Genomic DNA, 17,691 nt, shown 5'->3' on the forward strand with positions numbered 1-17,691 from the left:
CAACGGGCCTGAAATAATAATTTTCATGTCTTTATGTGGCCACATTTTGAGACCATGATGAAACAGATAAATGGAAATGCTCCTACCGGAAGTGAGTATTTTGAAGTTAAGATTCAATTTGGTGGGTGATTTCGACAGTTAGGTCCAGATTTCCCAGGTGAACTGAAGCGTACTGCTGTATCTCATAAGACTTTCCCTCAGGAGCTTCTTATATATTGAAGTTGGTTTAATTTTATTTTTATTCGTGTCAGTTTGACTTAAATCTGAAAATATTTCAATCTCAAATTATTGTCATGACCTCTCAACTCTGACAGGATTCACTTTTAATTAAGTATAATTTGGGATAGATGTGAATGTCAGTAAAACCATATTTCATTTCATCTTACCACTGGCATTTGTAATTTATTTTGAATGTTTTTACAAGTAATTTGTGCATAATTTTTATTTCTAGACTCAATGACTAATTTCATTTGGATATAACTTTGTCCAGTACAAAGATAATTGTAGCAATCTGAGATTTCTTTGTTTGGCGTTGGGTCCCCATGTTCAAACTAATGAGGGGTGACAGGATTCACATATAGTGGGAATGGAGTGAGTAGGAAAGAGAGTGTAGGAGCTGAGATCAGGGAAGTGGAGGCAAGATTATCAAGGGCTTCAAAGACCATTGAAATTTTAGTTTTATTTCAATACAGCAATCTAGTGGAAGGATTTGAGCAGGCAATTGAATAAATGAGGAATTGTGAAGTTGATTTGAACTTCTAATAAAGAAGAGAGAAAACATTTCAGAGTATAGAATTTACAACCACTAGTCTCACTCACATACCCATTTCTTTCTGAGACTTCAGTAGATGATTAAGCATTGCCAACTTAGGTGATGAATATATAATGGGCTGTATCGGTTGTCTAAGTTACAGAATACTGATTTGGCAGGAAAATAACACCTTTTCTGTCCTTAACTGAATTCAGTATTGAATAGGAATGTTCATTACACATGAGGAAAAGAAGGTGAATCAAAGTATGTGGTAATATTTTTCAAAGTATATATGTTAGAGTTAAATTCTATGACCATCATTTAATAATAAGGTGACATAAAATCAATATCAAAAATATCTTTACAGGAAATTATGAGACAAATTCAACAAGAATTGGCTGATACTGTGAAAAAACAACCTGTATCAGAGCCTTCACTAGAGGCTACACCATGTTGTGTTAATTTAGATGAAACACGGGACTCAAAGAGGAAATCAGGTCAAATCAGAAGTCAAGTATGTATAAAATATAACATGTCAACAGTTAGTCTATAGCTGGTTAAATAATATCAAGTGTTTTAGGATACTAATTTCAGTGAACAGCTTTCTTTTTTATTTTTGTTATAATTAATTTTATTACAATTTTATTACCATTATAATATACTTATTTCTTAACCTCTTGACTTTTATTCTGTCATTTTTTCCTCTTAATTATGTACATATTTTTACTATAATATTTACCTTCAGGAAAAGTTGGGAATTAGACATCATTTCTCACAAAAGTTGAGAGACTTTTTTTCTGTGTAACAGTATTTTTTAGTGATTTTCTCTATTGCCATGGTGAGGCACACCAGATTAAATCAGAGGATAATGTTTATTTCAGAAAATTGTCTTATTTCCTATCTTTACTTTTGTGAATGGGTACAGAATCTCTGTATATTTATTTCATGCATTTCAGGATAATGCATACAGGGAAAAACTGTTATACTGGTCTTCAAAATGCAAATGTTTTAGGTTAGTTTACAAACTACTTGAAATGTTAGGCATTTCTTTCCTATTTTGTTTCTTTTAAATATATTGTAAAACAGAAATATTCAGATCAAGTATAGTACATAATCCAAAGTAGAGAAGAAATTTATGAAAATCCTGCCATTTGATTTTTAAAAGCAACTTTATTAAGATATAATTCACCTACCATACAGTTCACCCATGTAAAGTGTGCGATTCACAGTTTCTTAGTATATTCACACAGTTGTGTAACCACCACCACCATCAATTTTAGAACATTTTTATGACCCTGAAAAGAAACTCTGCATCCCTAAGCTATCATCGACCAGTTTTCCCCTTTTTACTCAGCTCCAGGGAACCACCAGTCTCCTTTGATTGTACAGATTTGTCCATTCTGGATGTTTTCTATCAGTGGAATTACACAATATGTGGTCTTTTGTGACTTTTTTTTCCCACTTAGCATAATATTTTAAGGGTTTTCTGTGTGGTAGCAGGTATCAGTACTTAATTTCTTCTTATTGCTGAGTAATATTCCATTGTGTGAATATACCAATCATTTTATTTATCCACTCATCAATTGATGGACCATCAGGTTGCTTCCAGTTTGTACTGTTATTAACAAAGCTGCCATGAACTTTGATGTAAAAGGGCTTGTGTTTGCACTTTTTTGTAAGAGTGCATATGTTTTCATTTCTATTGGGGTTATACCCAGTGGAATTGCTGGGTCATGTGTTAACTCTTTGAGGAGCTGCCGGTCTGTTTTCCAAAGTGGCTGTGCCATTTTACATTCTTATCAGTATTGTGAGTGTGTTCTAATGTTTTCATACCCTTGCCAAAATTTTCCATATTTTTGACTGAGAAAAGATTTCATTCCAGTAGTGCTATGAGGTACTTTATTGTGGTTTTGACTTGCATTCTTCTAATGACTAATGACTTTAAACATCTTTGTATGTGTTTATGAACCATTTGTATATCTTCTTTGGAGAAATATCTATTCAAATCCTTTACCCATTTAAAATTTTTTTTATTTCTGAATTTTGAAAGTTGTTTTTGTATCCCAGGTGTAAGTCCCTTATCAGATGCATGATTTTCAAATATTTACTTCTACTCAATGGCCTTCCTCTTTGCTCTCCTGATGGTGCCTGTTCAAGTTCCAAATTTTGATCAAGTCCAGTTAATCTATTTTTCCTTTTGGTGTTATGTCTAAGAAACCACCGGCAAATGCAGTCACAAAGATTTATGCCTGTGTCTTCATCTAAGAATTTTATAGTTTTAGCTCTTACATTTAGCTATTTTGAATAAATGTTTAGATATTGCATTTGGTGAGACAATACCCTTTGTTGGAAATACTATTCTTTTCTCATTTGTTTTTTAACTCTTGGTGAAAATGAACTGAATACAAACATACAGATTTAATTTTGGATTCTCAACTCTAATATGCTGGTCTATGTCTATCCTTGTTCACTAACATGTCTTGCTCAATTTGTATGACATGGAGAAGCATTTTGTTACAAAATAAAGATAAGATGGTCTCACCTTCTTCATACAAATAGGCTCAAAGTAAGGTAAAGGGGAAATTGTACTTAATTTCTTAACATTCAAAGGACACATTTGTTTTACTGCTGAGAAGATTAAAGATAGTTCCATAATATTCTCTATTTTCTCATTGAAGAAATGAACATAAACATTGAATACTAGATTGATTAGTAAACACTCAAAGTTACTTATCTCTTAGAATTTCAATGAATTGAAATCAGGTCAAACATCTGATTTTGGTTAGAAAATCAAAATATTGCTAGTTTTTTTCACCTTTTATACTTTGTGAACCCAGAAGATCTAAGCCAGGTCTCAGTTAATTTAGAGAGTTTATTTTGCCAAGCTTGAGGACATGCCCATGACACAGCTTCAGGAAGTCCTGATGACATGTGGACAAGGTGGTCAAGGCACAACTTGGTTTTATATGTTTTAGGGAGACATGAGACATCAATCAATATAGGTAAGAGGCACATTGGTTCTAGAAAGGTGGGACAACTTGAAGCAAAGGCAGGAAGACTCAAAGTGGGGAGGGAGCTTCCAGGTCCCAGGTAGGTTATACACAAAGAAATACGTTCTTTTGAGTTTCTGATTAGCCTTTCCGAAGGAAGCAAGTCAAATATGCATCTATCTCAGTGAGCGGAGAGGTCACTTGGAATAGTATGGGAGGCAGGTTTGCCCTAAGCAGTTTCCAGCTGGAGTTTTCCTTAGTGATTTTGGGGGCCCAGGATATTTTCCTTTCACAACTTCAAACCATATATTTCCTTTCATCCTCACCATCTTTATCCCATAACTTGAGGAACAAATTCTAAAAAGGCTCTTTTTCTTTATCAGACTTTGTAACTGAAGAAAATTTTAGAAAAACTTTCTCCTCAATAGTTCTTATGCCTTTCTCCTAATTGTCTGCTGCTTCTCGTTAGCATTGTTTGTTGTTAATAAATTAAATTCAGCACTTATTAATTCCTACTTTAAAGGACATTAATTTCTACTGTGTAAGTTATTTTTTCTTGATGTCTCTTTGTTTAAATCAGATTTTCTGTTTATTTTTTCCTAAAAAATTATCTAAAGTTGAGTCGCTGAAAACACCATTTATTTAGTTCAGCCATCTGTGGCTGGGGAAAACCTTGGCCGGGGCAGCTTATCTCCATTCCCTTGAGCTTCACTTGGGATAAATCAGAGGTTGGAGGACTGGAATCCTCAGAAGGCTTGTTCCCTAACTGTCTGGTTGTTCATAATGGCCATTGACTGAAACTTTAGTTGGGGCAGGCAGCTCAAATACCTTCATTGGAACTCCTAGGCTGTCTTTGTGGCCTGAGCTTCCTCACAACATGGGGGCTAAGTTCCAAGGACAAGCAGTGTGAGATGGAGGGCCTTTTCTAACTTAATGTTGGAAGGCACGTGGTATCACTTTCACCACATTTCTTCATTAGAGGCCAGTCAGTAGGGTTGGCCCACAGTCTACTTCTTTATAGGATACAGTTTTTCTTCTATTTTTATTATTTATCTATTTATATATATTAGAAATTGGATCTCACTGTGTTACTCAGGCTGGCCTTAAACTCCTGAGCTCAAGGGATCCTCCTGCTTCAGCCTCCCAAGTTGCCATGACTACAGGCATGTTACCCCATGCCTGGCTTTCTTTTATATTCTGTGGTCATATATATTTGTACATATTTATAGGATACACAGTAATATTTTGATACATGTAAATAATGTATAATCATCAAATCAGGCTAATTATTATATCCAGCACTTCAACCTTTACCATTCTTTTTTTTTGTAAACATTCATAATCCTCTCTTCTAGCTTTCAAAAAAATACAATAAATCATAGTTAATCATATTCACCCTACAATGCCACAGCACACTAGAGTTCATTCTATCTAGTGATAACTTTTTATCCATTAACCAACCTCACCCCATGCCCCACTCCCCTTCATTTCCCAGCTTCTAATATCCACAATTCTATTCTCTACTACCGTGAACTCATTTTTAAAAATTAGCTCCCACATGAGTGAGAACATACAGCATTTGTTTTTCTTTGCCTGACTTATTCTACTTAACATAATGTCCTCCAAGGTCATCTATGTGGCTGAGAATGATATAATTTTATTCTATTTTATGGCTGAATAATCTTCCATTGTGTACAGATACCACATTTTCTTTATGCATTCATCTGTTGATAAACATTTAGATGGATTCCATATCTTAGTAATTATAAATAGTGATACAATAAAAATGGCAGTGCTGGTATTTCTTTGATACATTTATTTTCTTTCTTTTTGATAAATACTCAGTAGTGGGATTGCTGGATTGTTTGATACTTCTATTTTTAGTTTTTAAGAAAGCTCCATACTGTTTTCCTTAATGGCTATACTAATTTACATTCCCTCCATGAGTGCATAAGTTTCCTTTTTCTGCAACCTTACCAGCATTTTTTACTTTCTGTCTTTTCGATAGTAGCCATTCTAACTGTAGTGAGATGATATCTCATTGCAGATTTATTTCCTTTCCTGATGATTACAGATGTTGAGTATTTTTTCATATATCTCTTGGCCATTTGTACATCTTCTTTTGAGAAATGTCTATTCAGATCCTTTGCCCACTTTTTAATCAGATGATTAATTTTGTTTTTGCTGTTGGGTTGTTTGAGCTCCTTATATAGTCTGAATATTAGACCCTTGTCAGATGAATAGATTGCAAACATTTTCTTCCATTATGCAGGTTGTCTCTTCACTCTGTTGGTTGTTTCCTTTGCTATGAAGAAACTTTAATTTTGATATAGTCTCATTGGTCTATTTTTGCCTGTGTTTTTGATGTTTTAGTCATCACAGCTTTGCCTAGACCAAGGTACTGAAGTATTTCTGCTATGTTTTCTTCTAGTAGTTTTACAATTTTGGTTCTTATGTTTGTCTTTAATCCATTTAGAGTAGATTTCTGTATATGGAGAACTATAAGGATCTAGTTTCATTCTTCTGCCTACAGATATCCAGTGTTCCCAGCCTCATTTGTTGATGAGAATGTTCTTTTCCTGATGGATGTTCTTGACTCTTTTATCAAAAATTGCATGGCTGTAAATATGTGGATTAATTTCTGGGTTCTCTATTCTTTCTGTTGATCTATGTATTTGTTTTTATACCAAAACCTTGTATTTTGGTTACTGTATCCTTGTAATATAATTTGAAGTCAGGTAGACTGATGCTGCCACCTTTTTTTTCCTCAGGATTGTTTTGGCTAGTGTGGCTCTTTTATGGTTCCATGAGTTTTAGAGTCATTTTTCCTAACACTGTGAAAAAGCGATGTTGGTAGCTTGATAGGAGTAGTGTGGATTGAATTTGTAGATCGCATCGGGCAGTATAAGCATTTTGATGATACTCATTCTTCCAATCCATGAGCGTGGATTTTTTTCATCTGATGGTTTAATTTCTGATTTCTTTTGGCAGTGTTTATATTTCTTCTTGTAGAAATCTTTCATTTATTTGGTCAGATGCATTTCCCGGTATTTTTTTTTTTTCTGTGGCTGTTTATAAATGGGATTGTGTTCTTGATTCGGCTTTCACCTTAAACATTATTGGTGTATAGAAACGCTGCTGATATTTGTACGTTGATTTTGTAACTAGAAACTTTACTGAAATTGTTATCAGATCTAGGAGCCTTTTGACAGTCTTTAGGGTTGTCTAGGTGTACAATCATATCATCTGAAAAGAGAGATAGTTTGACTTCTGCAGTTCTTATTTGGATGCCTTAAATTCCTTTTTCTTGCCTGATTGCCCTGGCTAGGACTTCTAGTACTATGTTGAATAGGAATGGAGAGAGTGGGCATCTTTTTCCTGTTCCAGTTCTGAAGGAAAATGGTTCCAAGGTTAGCCCATCGAGTATGATGTTGGCTGTGTGTTTGTCATAGGTGGCTCTCATTATTTTCAGGTATGTTCCTTTGATGCCTAATTTGTTGAAGGTTTTGATCATGAAGGAATATTGCGAGTCTACTGAAAGCTTTTCCTGCATCTGTTGAGACGATCATATGGTTTTTAAAAATTCTGTTTATGTGGTGAATCATATTTATTACTTTGTGTATATCGAAGCAACTTTGCATCCCAGAATAAAGCCTGTTAGATTGTAAAAAGTGAATTTTGGGTCAGGCATGGTGGCTCTTGACTGTAATCCCAGCACTTTGGGAGGCCAAGGCAGTCAGATCACAAGGTCAGGAGATCGAGACCATCCTGGCTAACATGGTGAAACCGCATCTCTACTAAAAATACAAAAATTTAGCCAAGTGTGGTGGCGGGTGTCTGTAGTCCCAGCTACTGGGGAGGCTGAGGCAGGAGAATGGCGTGAACCTGGGAGGCAGAGCTTGCAGTGAGCTGAGATCGCGCCACTGCACTCCAGCCTGGGCAGTAGAGTGAGACTCGGTCTCAAAAATAAATAAATAAATAGATAAATAAATAAATAAATAAAGTGAATTTTTGATGTGTTGCAGGATTTGGTTTGTTAATGTTTTGTTGAGAATTTTTGTGTCTATGTTCATCAGAGACATTGACCTGCAGTTTTCTTTTTTCATTGCCTCTCTTTCAGCTTTTAATATCAAGATGATGCTGTATTCATAGAATGAGTTATGGAGGAGTTTCTCAAAGTCGATACTTTGGAATAGTTTCAGTAGGATTGGTAACAGATCTTCTTTGTATGTCTGGTAGAATTTGGCTCTGAATCCTTCAGGTTCAGGGCGTTTTCTTTGGTTACTAGGTTTCTAAATTACTGATTCCGTTTCAGAACTTGTTATTGTCTGTTAAGGGTTTTAATTTCGTCTTGATTCAATCTTGGGAGGTTTTGTATTTCTGGGAATTTACCCATTTCCTCTAGATTTCCTAGTTTCTGTGCATAGAGGTGTTCATAATAGTCTTTGATGATATTTTGTATTTCTGTGGGATCCATTGTAATGCCATCTTTGCTATTTCTGATTGTGCTTATTTGGATCTTCTCTATTTTTTCTTTGTTAATGTAGCTAGCTAGCTATCGATCTCATTTATCCTTTCCAAGAACAAACTTTTGGTTTTGTTGATTACTTGTAAGGATTTTTGTGTCTCAAATTTATTCAGTTCTGCTCTGGTTTTAGTTATTTCTTTACTTCTGCTAGCTTTGAGGTTATTTGGTTTTTCTTTTGCTAGTTCTTGTAGGTGCGATTTTAAGTTGTTGATTTGAGATCTTTCTAACTTCTTGATGTCTACATTTAGTGCTATCAACTTTTTTCTTAATACTGGTTTTGCTGTGTCCCAGAGATTGTGGCATGTTCTGTCTCTGTTTTTATTTATTTTCAAGAGGTTTTAATATCTGTCTTTATTTTGTTGTTTACCCAAAAGTCATTCAGGAGCAAGTTGTTTAATTTTCATATAATTATGTGACATTGAGAGAAATTCTTGGTATGGATTTCTATTTTTATTCCACTAGGGTCTGAGATTATGCTTGGTATACTTTCAGTTTTTAAAAAATGTACTGAGACTTGCTTTATGGCTGAGCATGTGGTCGATCTCAGAGTGTGTTCCCTGTGCCGATGAGAAGAAAGTACATTCTGTGGTTGTTGGGTGGAGGATTCTGTAAGTGTCAATTAAGTTCAATAGGTGAAATGTGAAATTTAATTCTAGAATATCTTTGTTACTTTTCTATGTCAGTGTCTAATGCTGCCAATGAGGTGTTGAAATTTTTAACTATAATTGCATGGCTAACTAAGTCTTTTCATAGATCTAGAAGTACTTGTTTTAGAAATCTGATGCTCCAAGGTTGGGTGCCTATATATTTAAAAATATTTATGCCTTCTTGTTGAATTGAGTTCTTTTATCATTATGTATCATTCTTTATCATCTTCTTCTTTGTCCTTTTTTAAAACTGTTGTTGGTTTAAAGTGTGTTAATCTGATACAAGAATAATGACCCCTGATTTTTTGTTTTCCGTGTGCATGGTAGATCTTAGTTTATGGCTTTACTTTGAGGCTGTGGGTGTAATTATATGCGAGGTGGGTCTTTCGAAGGCAGCAGATTGTTGGTTCTTGATTTTCTTTAATCCAACTTGCCACTCTGTGCCTTCTAAGTGGGGTATTTAGATCATTTTATCTAAGGCTAATATTTATATGTCAGATTTTTATCCTGCCAGGATGTTATTGTCTGGTTGCTTCGTAGTCTCCAATGTGTATTTGTTTATAACGTCTGTGAACTATGTACTTACGTGTGTTTCTGTGGTTGCAGGTATTGTTCTTTCATGTCCCTGTTTAGAACTCCCTTAAGGATCTCTTGTAGGGCTGATCTAACGGTTTTAAATTCCCTTAGCATTTGCTTGTCTGGAAAAGATTTTTTTCTCCTTCACTTATGAAATTTAGTTTGACAGGATATAAAATTTGAGGTTTGAATTTATTTAAGGATGCTAAAATAGGCCAACACTCTTCTGGCTTATAAGGTTTTGCTGGTAAGTCTGCTGTTAGCCTGATGGGGTTCCCTTTGTATGTGATTTGACCCTTTTCTCTAGCTGCCATAAGACTTTCACGTTGACTTTTGGATGCTTTTCACTATGTGTCTTTGGAATGACCATCTTGTGTAGTATCTTATCTCTGAATTTCTTGAATTTGCATGTCAGCTTCTCTAATGAGATTGGGGAAAGTTTTGTGAATTATATTCTAAAATGTGTTTTCCAAAGTACTTATTCTTTCTCCACAATGCCAGTGAGTCATAGATTCGGTCTCTGTATGTGATCCCATATTTCTCAGAGGTTTTGTTCACTTTTAAAAATTCTGTTTTCTTTATTTTCATCTGACTAGGTTGATTCAAAGGACCAGACATCAAGCTCTATAATTTTTTCCTCTGCTTGGTTTAGTCTGTTGTTGAGGCTTCCAATTGTGTTTTGAAATTCCTATAGTGAGTTGTTCAATCCCAGAAGCCCAGTTTTCTTCTTTCTTTTTTTTTTTTTTTTTGAGACGGAGTCTCGCTGTGTCACCCAGGCTAGAGTGCAGTGGCGCGATCTCGGCACACTGCAAGCTCCGCCTCCCGGGTTTACGCCATTCTCCTGCCTCAGCCTCCCGAGTAGCTGGGACTACAGGCACCCGCCACCACACCCGGCCAGTTTTTTGTATTTTTAGTAGAGACGGGGTTTCACCATGTTAGCCAGGATGGTCTCGATCTCCTGACCTCGTGATCCACCCGCCTCGGCCTCCCAAAGTGCTGGGATTACAGGGTTGAGCCACCGCGCCTGGCCGCCTTCTTTCTTAAAATGGCTATGTCATCTTTTAACTCTTGAATTATTTTACTTGCTTCCTTTGTTAGGTTTCAACTTTTGCTTAGATCTCATTGTACTTCCTTACCATCCAGATTCTGGATTCTAAGACTATTATTTCAGCATTTCAATCTGGTTAGGATCAATTGCTGAGGAGCTAGTGTGATCCTATGAGGGTTAGAAAACACTATGACTTTTTGAATTGCTGGACTTCTTTCACAGATGCTTTCCTGTCTGAGAGGGCTAGTGTTTATTTATCTTTTTGAAATTGCTGTCATTTGGATATGACTTCTGGTTTCTATATTCCTATTCTTCCCTTGAGTGTTTGACTGTTGTGTATGTTGGAACAGTTCATTGGTTTAGTTTCTGGGTTCTTTCAGAAGGCCAAGGATCTTTATGAATTTCTCCTTCCTTCCTGCCTTCCTTCCTTCCTTCCTTCCTTCCTTCCTTCCTTCCTTCCTTCCTTCCTTCCTTCCTTCCTTTGTTCCTTTCTTTCATTCAAGTTTTGTTGTTGTCACCTGGGGTAGAGTGCAGTGGTACAATCTCGGCTCACTGCAACATCCACCTCCCATGTTCAAGTGATTCTCCTGCCTCAGCTTCCCAAGTCACTGGGATTCAGATGTGGGCCACTACACTAGGCTAATTTTTTTTTTTTTTAAGAAGAGATGAAGTTTCATCATATTGGCCAGGCTGGTCTCGAACTCCTGACCTCAGGAGATTCACCTGCCTTGGCCTCCCAAAATGCTGGGATTATAGGCATGAGCTACTGTACCTGGCCTCTACGGATTTCTTAGTTGTGGCTAGTTTCTTGCATTGGTTTTCACAGGCTAACTGTGTTGAGGGAATTAATTTTGTTTGGTAGTGTAATTCTGGCTTCAATCCCATAGATGGTGCTTTGGAGTAAGAGCTGGTACATAGGCTCTTACTCAGCTGCATAACTCTTTTGTATATCAGTGTGTTTGGAGCAGGCCGCTGAGGAGGGGGAGATAGTTGGCAGGGAGGCAAGAAATGCCTTTCTCACAAAGTTTGTTCCCTAGCCTTCAGAGAATCCCCTTCAATCACTGGTGCTACACTCCCTCTTTCTTAGCTCCAAAGAAGTCCCTGGACAGCTGCACAGCCTCCATCTTTAAGGCCAGAGATGTCCAATCTTATGACTTATCAAGACCACATAGGAAGAAGGAGAATTGTCTTGGGCCACACATTATACACACACTAATGATAGCTGATGAGCTAAAAAAAGTTGCCAAAAAAACTCATAACGTTTTAAGAAAATTTACAAATGTGTGTTGGGCCACATTCAAAGTCTTCCTGGTCTGCATGCAGCCCATGGGCCCAGGACAAGCTTGCTTTAGGGGCAGCCTGAGCCAAAGGTTAGTCCTCCAAATGTCCAGGGACCTGCTGATTCCTTGTGCTTGGAAGAGTCTGAGTGGGATACGGGGTATGTCTGCAGGTGTCTGTGGATGTTGTGGGTCAAGGGTGAAGGTCCCCTGGATAGGGTGGATGGTGCCATGGGTGTGCAGCTGGTGAAGTATGCACATCCTGGAGTTTTTTGCTCAGCAGTTGGCTTTGAGGACCATAAAACTCATGCTGCCCTGACCAGGTTTTCTGTGATGTGTACTTTTAGGTAAGGCCTGACCAGCTAGTTTTGCCCCAAGCTTTCTGAACCCAAATCTTTGGCCTGATATGTGTTCCAGGTCACAGGTTTCCCTTGGATGGAGTCTGTGGCCAGCCAACAGGCTATGCTTTTTCCGGACCAGTCTTGTAGAAGGAGGCACACCCAGCTCCTGTGCCAGCACATGAATCTGTGCCTCACTCTTCTCATTGTTCTGAGAGTCGGGGGTGCCACCCCAGTTTGAGCTCAGGCCACAGATATCAGCTCAATACCCCTTAACTGTGCACTCAAACCCTGGGAAGTTGGGACGGGTCTTGTAGCTATATCCTCTGGTACCTCAGGGTCAAGCATTGGCTGTGCTGGAGTGGGCAAACTGCTTTCAGGCTGCCAGACAAACACTCAGGTGAGGCAGTGGAGGCTGTGCTATGTGTACACCCTTGAGAGAGCAACCAGGCAGGAGCTGGAGAGGGACAGGCAGACAAGGGGGTGTGCAAATCAAATGCACTTCAGGCCCTTGGGAAAGGCAGCCCTGCTCTCTCCTGGTTTGGCTGTCAGCAGGGGCTGAAGTAACTCAGAAAGATGGAGAGCCTTGGGGGATGGGTGCCTATTCTCATATTTTCCTGCAGCTACCTCATGCATGAAATCTTTTGGGCTCCATGCATGTTCAAGCTCTGCCTCTCCCTACTCTCTTGGCAGTTCTCTCTGCCAATTCAAATGTCTGTGTGTATCATGGGATCTCTTGTACCTAGGATCTCAGAGGTCCCTGGCAGGATTGTGTGACCTCTAGTTCCTTCACTCTCTCCTTCCTTAGGTCCAATTCTGGACCAAGAGCTGGTCCTGGTGACTGGTGACTCCATCTGGCTTCCTAGCTTCCTTCCTCTTCAAACTCAGTGTCTGCATTGCCTCTCTATTGCCTTTGAGTGCTTTTTCCCTCCAAAATCTGTTCAAAGTGTGATGGCTTACTCAATATTTTGTTTTCTGTCTGTGGAAGAGGTGTTTCCTGGCTGCATCTGGTTGATCATCTTGTTCCCCAGTTAAAAATGTAATTGATATTTTGATATGGTTTGGCTCTGTGTCCCAACCCTAATCTCATCTCAAATTATAATCCCCATGTGTGGAGGGAGAAACCTGTGATCCCCACATGTCAAGGGAGAGATGTTATTGGATCATGGGGACAGTTTCCCCCATGGTGTTCTCATGATAGTGAGTGAGTTCTCATGAGATCTGATGGTTTTATAAGGGCTCTTTCCCCTTCTCTTTCTCCTCTCTCTCCTGCCACCATGTAAGATGAGCCTACTTCCCCTTCTGCTGTGATTGTAAGTTTCCGGAGGCCTCCCCAGCTATGCAGAACTGTGAGTCAATTAAACCTCTTTTTACATACATTTTACTCAGTCTTGGGTAGCGTCTTTATAGCAGTGTGAAAATAGACTAATATGTATTTTAATAGCGATCGTATTTAACCTATAGACTCCTTCAGGTAGTATTTTAACAATATTAATTCTTTAAATTCATGAGCATGGGATATATTTCCATTTGTTTTTGTCCTCTACCATTTCTTTCATCAATGTTTCATAGTTTTCTTGCAGGGGAGCTCTATCACTTCCTTGGTTAAATTTGTTCCTGAGTAGTATTTTATTATTTTTTAGCAATCATAAGTGGTATTGATTTCTAGTTTTATTCCATTGTGGTTTGAGAAGATACTTGATATGATTTCAAGTTTTTAAAATTTGCTAAGACCTGTTTTCTGGCCTAATGTATGGTCTATCCTGGGGAATGTTCTATGTGCCGATGAGAAGAATGTGTATTCTGTAGCCATTTGATGAAATGTTCTAAGAGTTTGTTTGAGGGGTCTAGGTTTTCTATATACAGGATCAGATCATGTGCAAAGAGAAATTTCAATTTTTCTTTCCCAATTTAGATGCCCTTCATTTTTTTCTCACCCAGTTGCTCTGACTAGGACTTCTAATACTGTGTTGAATATGAGTGCTGAATGTGGGTATCCTTGTCTTATGCCAGTTCTTAGAGGAAAGACTTTCAGCTTTTCCTCTTTCAGTGTAATGTTAGTTGTGGTTTTGCCATATATGGTCTTTATTGTGTTGAAATATGTTCCTTCTATGCCTAATCTGTTGGAGGTTTTATCATAAAGATTCATTAATTAGAGTCTTATTTTCAAGTCTTCTTCTCACAGTGATTTATTGGTTTAGGTTTGGATAATTTAATATGGTGTTCCTAAAACTTTTTTAGAAATTATGGGGAATAACAAAGGGTGTGAGGGGGCAAGAGACTTTGTACTAAGAAGTGACTTAGACGGAGTGCAGTGGCACACGCCTGTAATCCCAACACTTTGGGAGGCTGAGGCAGACAGATCACTTGAAGCCAGGAATTCATAGACCAGTCAGGCCAACATTGTGAAACCCCATTTCTATTAAAAATACAAAAAATTAGCTGGGCATGGTGTCAGGTGCCTATAATCACAGCTACTCAGGAGGCTGAGGCAGGAGAATCGCTTGAACCCAGGAGGCAGAGGTTGCAGTGAGCCAAGACCATGCCACTGCACTCCAGCCTGGGCAACAAGAGCGAGATCCCACCTCAAAAAAACAAAAACAAAAAAAACAAAAACAAACAATAAAGAAGTGACTTGGAGCCATTTTAAAGAGGAAATATATTACACAATCAGGAAAATGAAAGCCTACTATCACATAAAAATATTGTGTGGCAAAGATGATGTGAGTAAAACATATATTTTTGTGATTCCTGGTGGTTTTAAATTTGTTTTTGATTTTCTAAGTAATTCAAAGATCCATGTTTTTAGAATCTACTACAGTATAGATAACATTTATTGCAACTGAATTTATTTAAAAAATGATTAGTTTTATGTTAGACTATTCTGTCTTCTTTCTTCATTACAAAACCATATTATTTTACTTATGCAGCCTGATATTACAGAAGCAGTGGAAACTGCATCTTCAGAAGGTCTACATGTGGATGCAGAGATTGAAGTTCTTCAACAGTCATTATTATATATGAAAACAATGCAAGAAAAGCGCAAAATACTACAGAAGGATCAGGAGAAGTTGGAAGAAGAACTAGTAAACCTCAAAAGTCACATGGAAATGAATATGTTAGAATGTGACCAATTGGAACACTATAAACAGGAGGTCGAAGAAGGAGCAAGGCAGGAGATAGCAGAACAATTAGAAACCATTGATCTAATTTTACAGGTTAGTTTATTATCCATAATGTGCCTTCATTCATTTCACTGCAAATTATATTTTGGATACATACATAGTACATGTTTCCTCTCCTTCACTTACAGCAATTTGTTTGGTAGATTTCTAGAAGGAAGGTGGTATCTGTTTCTCTCTTTAAATATTTCACTTGCCATCATTATTGTAACTAAATTGATCTTCCATAATAATGATTCTCATTAGTGAATCATTTGATTACTAAGACAAGTGGCATGAAACAAGACTAATAGAGAAAGAAAAATGTGATTTAGAAATTATACTATACGCTTGAAGTATTCTTAAGTTATATTGCTCAATTTTTCAGAATTTAAATTGATTTTATTATTCTTTGGAGTGTTACATTTCATGAGTACTACTATAAGCATGATTTAATATTTTTGCAATTCAGATTAAGTTATTAATTTAGTTGATACTCATAATAAATATATTAAACTTCAGTTGCTTTTTTTCACATACTTAGAAATGCTCTCTACATCACCGACCCAAAACAAAAAGAAACAAATACACAATAATTATTCAGATTATAATTATTTGTTTAATGTACCCTTTCAATTTGTTTTAGACACAGAAAATAGCCCATGACAAGTTACAGTTTTTAACAGAGGAAAGCAATGCTACTATGAAAAGTCAGATGGAACTTACAATTAAAGATCTGGAATTCAAACTCTACAAAGCAAAAACTTCACAAGCAGACTGTAATACAACAGAATTGGAAAAATATAAGGAACTGTATCTAGAAGAATTAAAACTTAGAGAATCTTTGTCAGATGAACTAAACAAGTAAGTCAAAACACAGAATCATAGAAAATAAATGAAGCTCATTAATTTGCCTCAAAGGCATAATTTTTAGTGAGACAGGTTCATGAGATTAGGGGGAAGTGAAAGCTAACTAGGTTAAACAATTTTGGAAAATGATGTTAGTAAATGAGCTTACCTTTAAAATGTTAATCCGCCAGTGGCTCACCAGAGGTCAGGAGCTCAAGACCAGCCTAGCCAACATTGTGAAACCCCGTCTGTACTAAAAATACAAAAATTAGCCGGGCATGGTGGTATGCTTCTGTAATCTCAGCTACTTGGGAGGCTGAGGCAGGAGAATCACTTGAACCCAGGAGGTGGAGGTGTCAGTGAGCAAAGATCACGCCACTGCACTCCAGCCTGGGTGACAGAGTGAGACTCCATCTAAAAAAAAATAATAATAATAAAATAAAAAAATTTAAAAAAAGTTAATCCAGGACAATTCATGTCACTCCCCTCTTTTTGGATGTGTTTTTTTGTTTGTTTTGTTTTTTGTTTTTTTGAGATGGATTCTCACTCCGTCACCCAGGCTAGAGTACAGTGACACAATCTTGGCTCACTGCAACCTCTGCCTCCCAGGTTCAAGCATTTCTCCTGTCTCAGCCCCAACCTTTCATATTCTCACCACTCCTGGCTAATTTTGACATTTTTGGTGGAGCTGGAGTTTCACTATCTTGGCCAGGCTGGTCTTGAACTCCTGACTTCAAGTGATCTGCCCACCTCAGCCTCCCACAGTGCCGGGATCACAGGCCTGAGCCATCGTGCCTGGCCTGTTTTTTGGTTTTATATGGCTCTTTATCCCCTTAATATTCTTATGTGGTTAACCTGATCTATTAGTCTTTCAGCCAAGTTTCTTTGGAGCTTCATAATTTAGACAGTGATATTGTTACACAATTGTTTGTCAGCATTCCCCTATATAGAAATATTAATGAATTGAATTATTTTTTATAAGATTACAACTTAAACTGAAAAAAGGTCAGGTACTTCTACTCCTCTGCACATTCTGGCACTCAGTAAAATAACTGTCATTGATTGCGACCTTTGGTAGTATCATTAGAGGCCACCTTGGAACAAAGTATTTTGTATAGTTTTTCCACGCCACATAAAGGCATACTTGTGAAATAGGGAATAATTAACACAGGGTTGAAAGGAAATCTAATTCACAAAGTGGTGAAAAATAACACCTTGGTCAGCCTGAGGCGGTAGGTGGAATACCAAAAGGGCAGGCCCCACTTCTGATGCGTGGGTCACAATTTTAGGAGTTAATCACCCTTGGAGATGATTGAGTTCTCTTTGACCTTGGCTATCTCCTTCTCCCCAGGGAATTGTTGCTCTGAATGATTCCTCAGTGTCAAATGCTTCTCAAATAATGGGTGAAATGTACAAGGGTGGTAAAAAGACATGCTTGAAAGTGTCTTTGAGAGATAGTTTTTTTTCTGTAACTGGCTTACTAAATACAAGTATTTCTAGCTTTATTTTACTTTTAGTTATTTCAC

The 17,691-nt window shown here is 37.4% G+C and overlaps 1 protein-coding gene across 1 annotated transcript in view; it reads left to right on the forward strand.

Moving 5' to 3' along the window:
* The window catches only part of LOC105555502 (coiled-coil domain-containing protein 144A-like), a 57,207-nt gene that overhangs the window by 18,785 nt on the left and 20,731 nt on the right, over positions 1 to 17,691 (forward strand). The window contains exons 4-6 of the mRNA XM_012002470.1: positions 1,119 to 1,265; positions 15,086 to 15,373; positions 15,963 to 16,180. Coding sequence (XP_011857860.1) covers positions 1,119 to 1,265; positions 15,086 to 15,373; positions 15,963 to 16,180 — 653 coding nt within the window. The remainder of the gene's footprint in view (positions 1 to 1,118; positions 1,266 to 15,085; positions 15,374 to 15,962; positions 16,181 to 17,691) is intronic.

The sequence above is a fragment of the Mandrillus leucophaeus genome, unplaced genomic scaffold (assembly GCF_000951045.1).
Source record: "Mandrillus leucophaeus isolate KB7577 unplaced genomic scaffold, Mleu.le_1.0 Scaffold689, whole genome shotgun sequence".
NCBI classification, from domain to species: Eukaryota; Metazoa; Chordata; class Mammalia; order Primates; family Cercopithecidae; genus Mandrillus; species Mandrillus leucophaeus.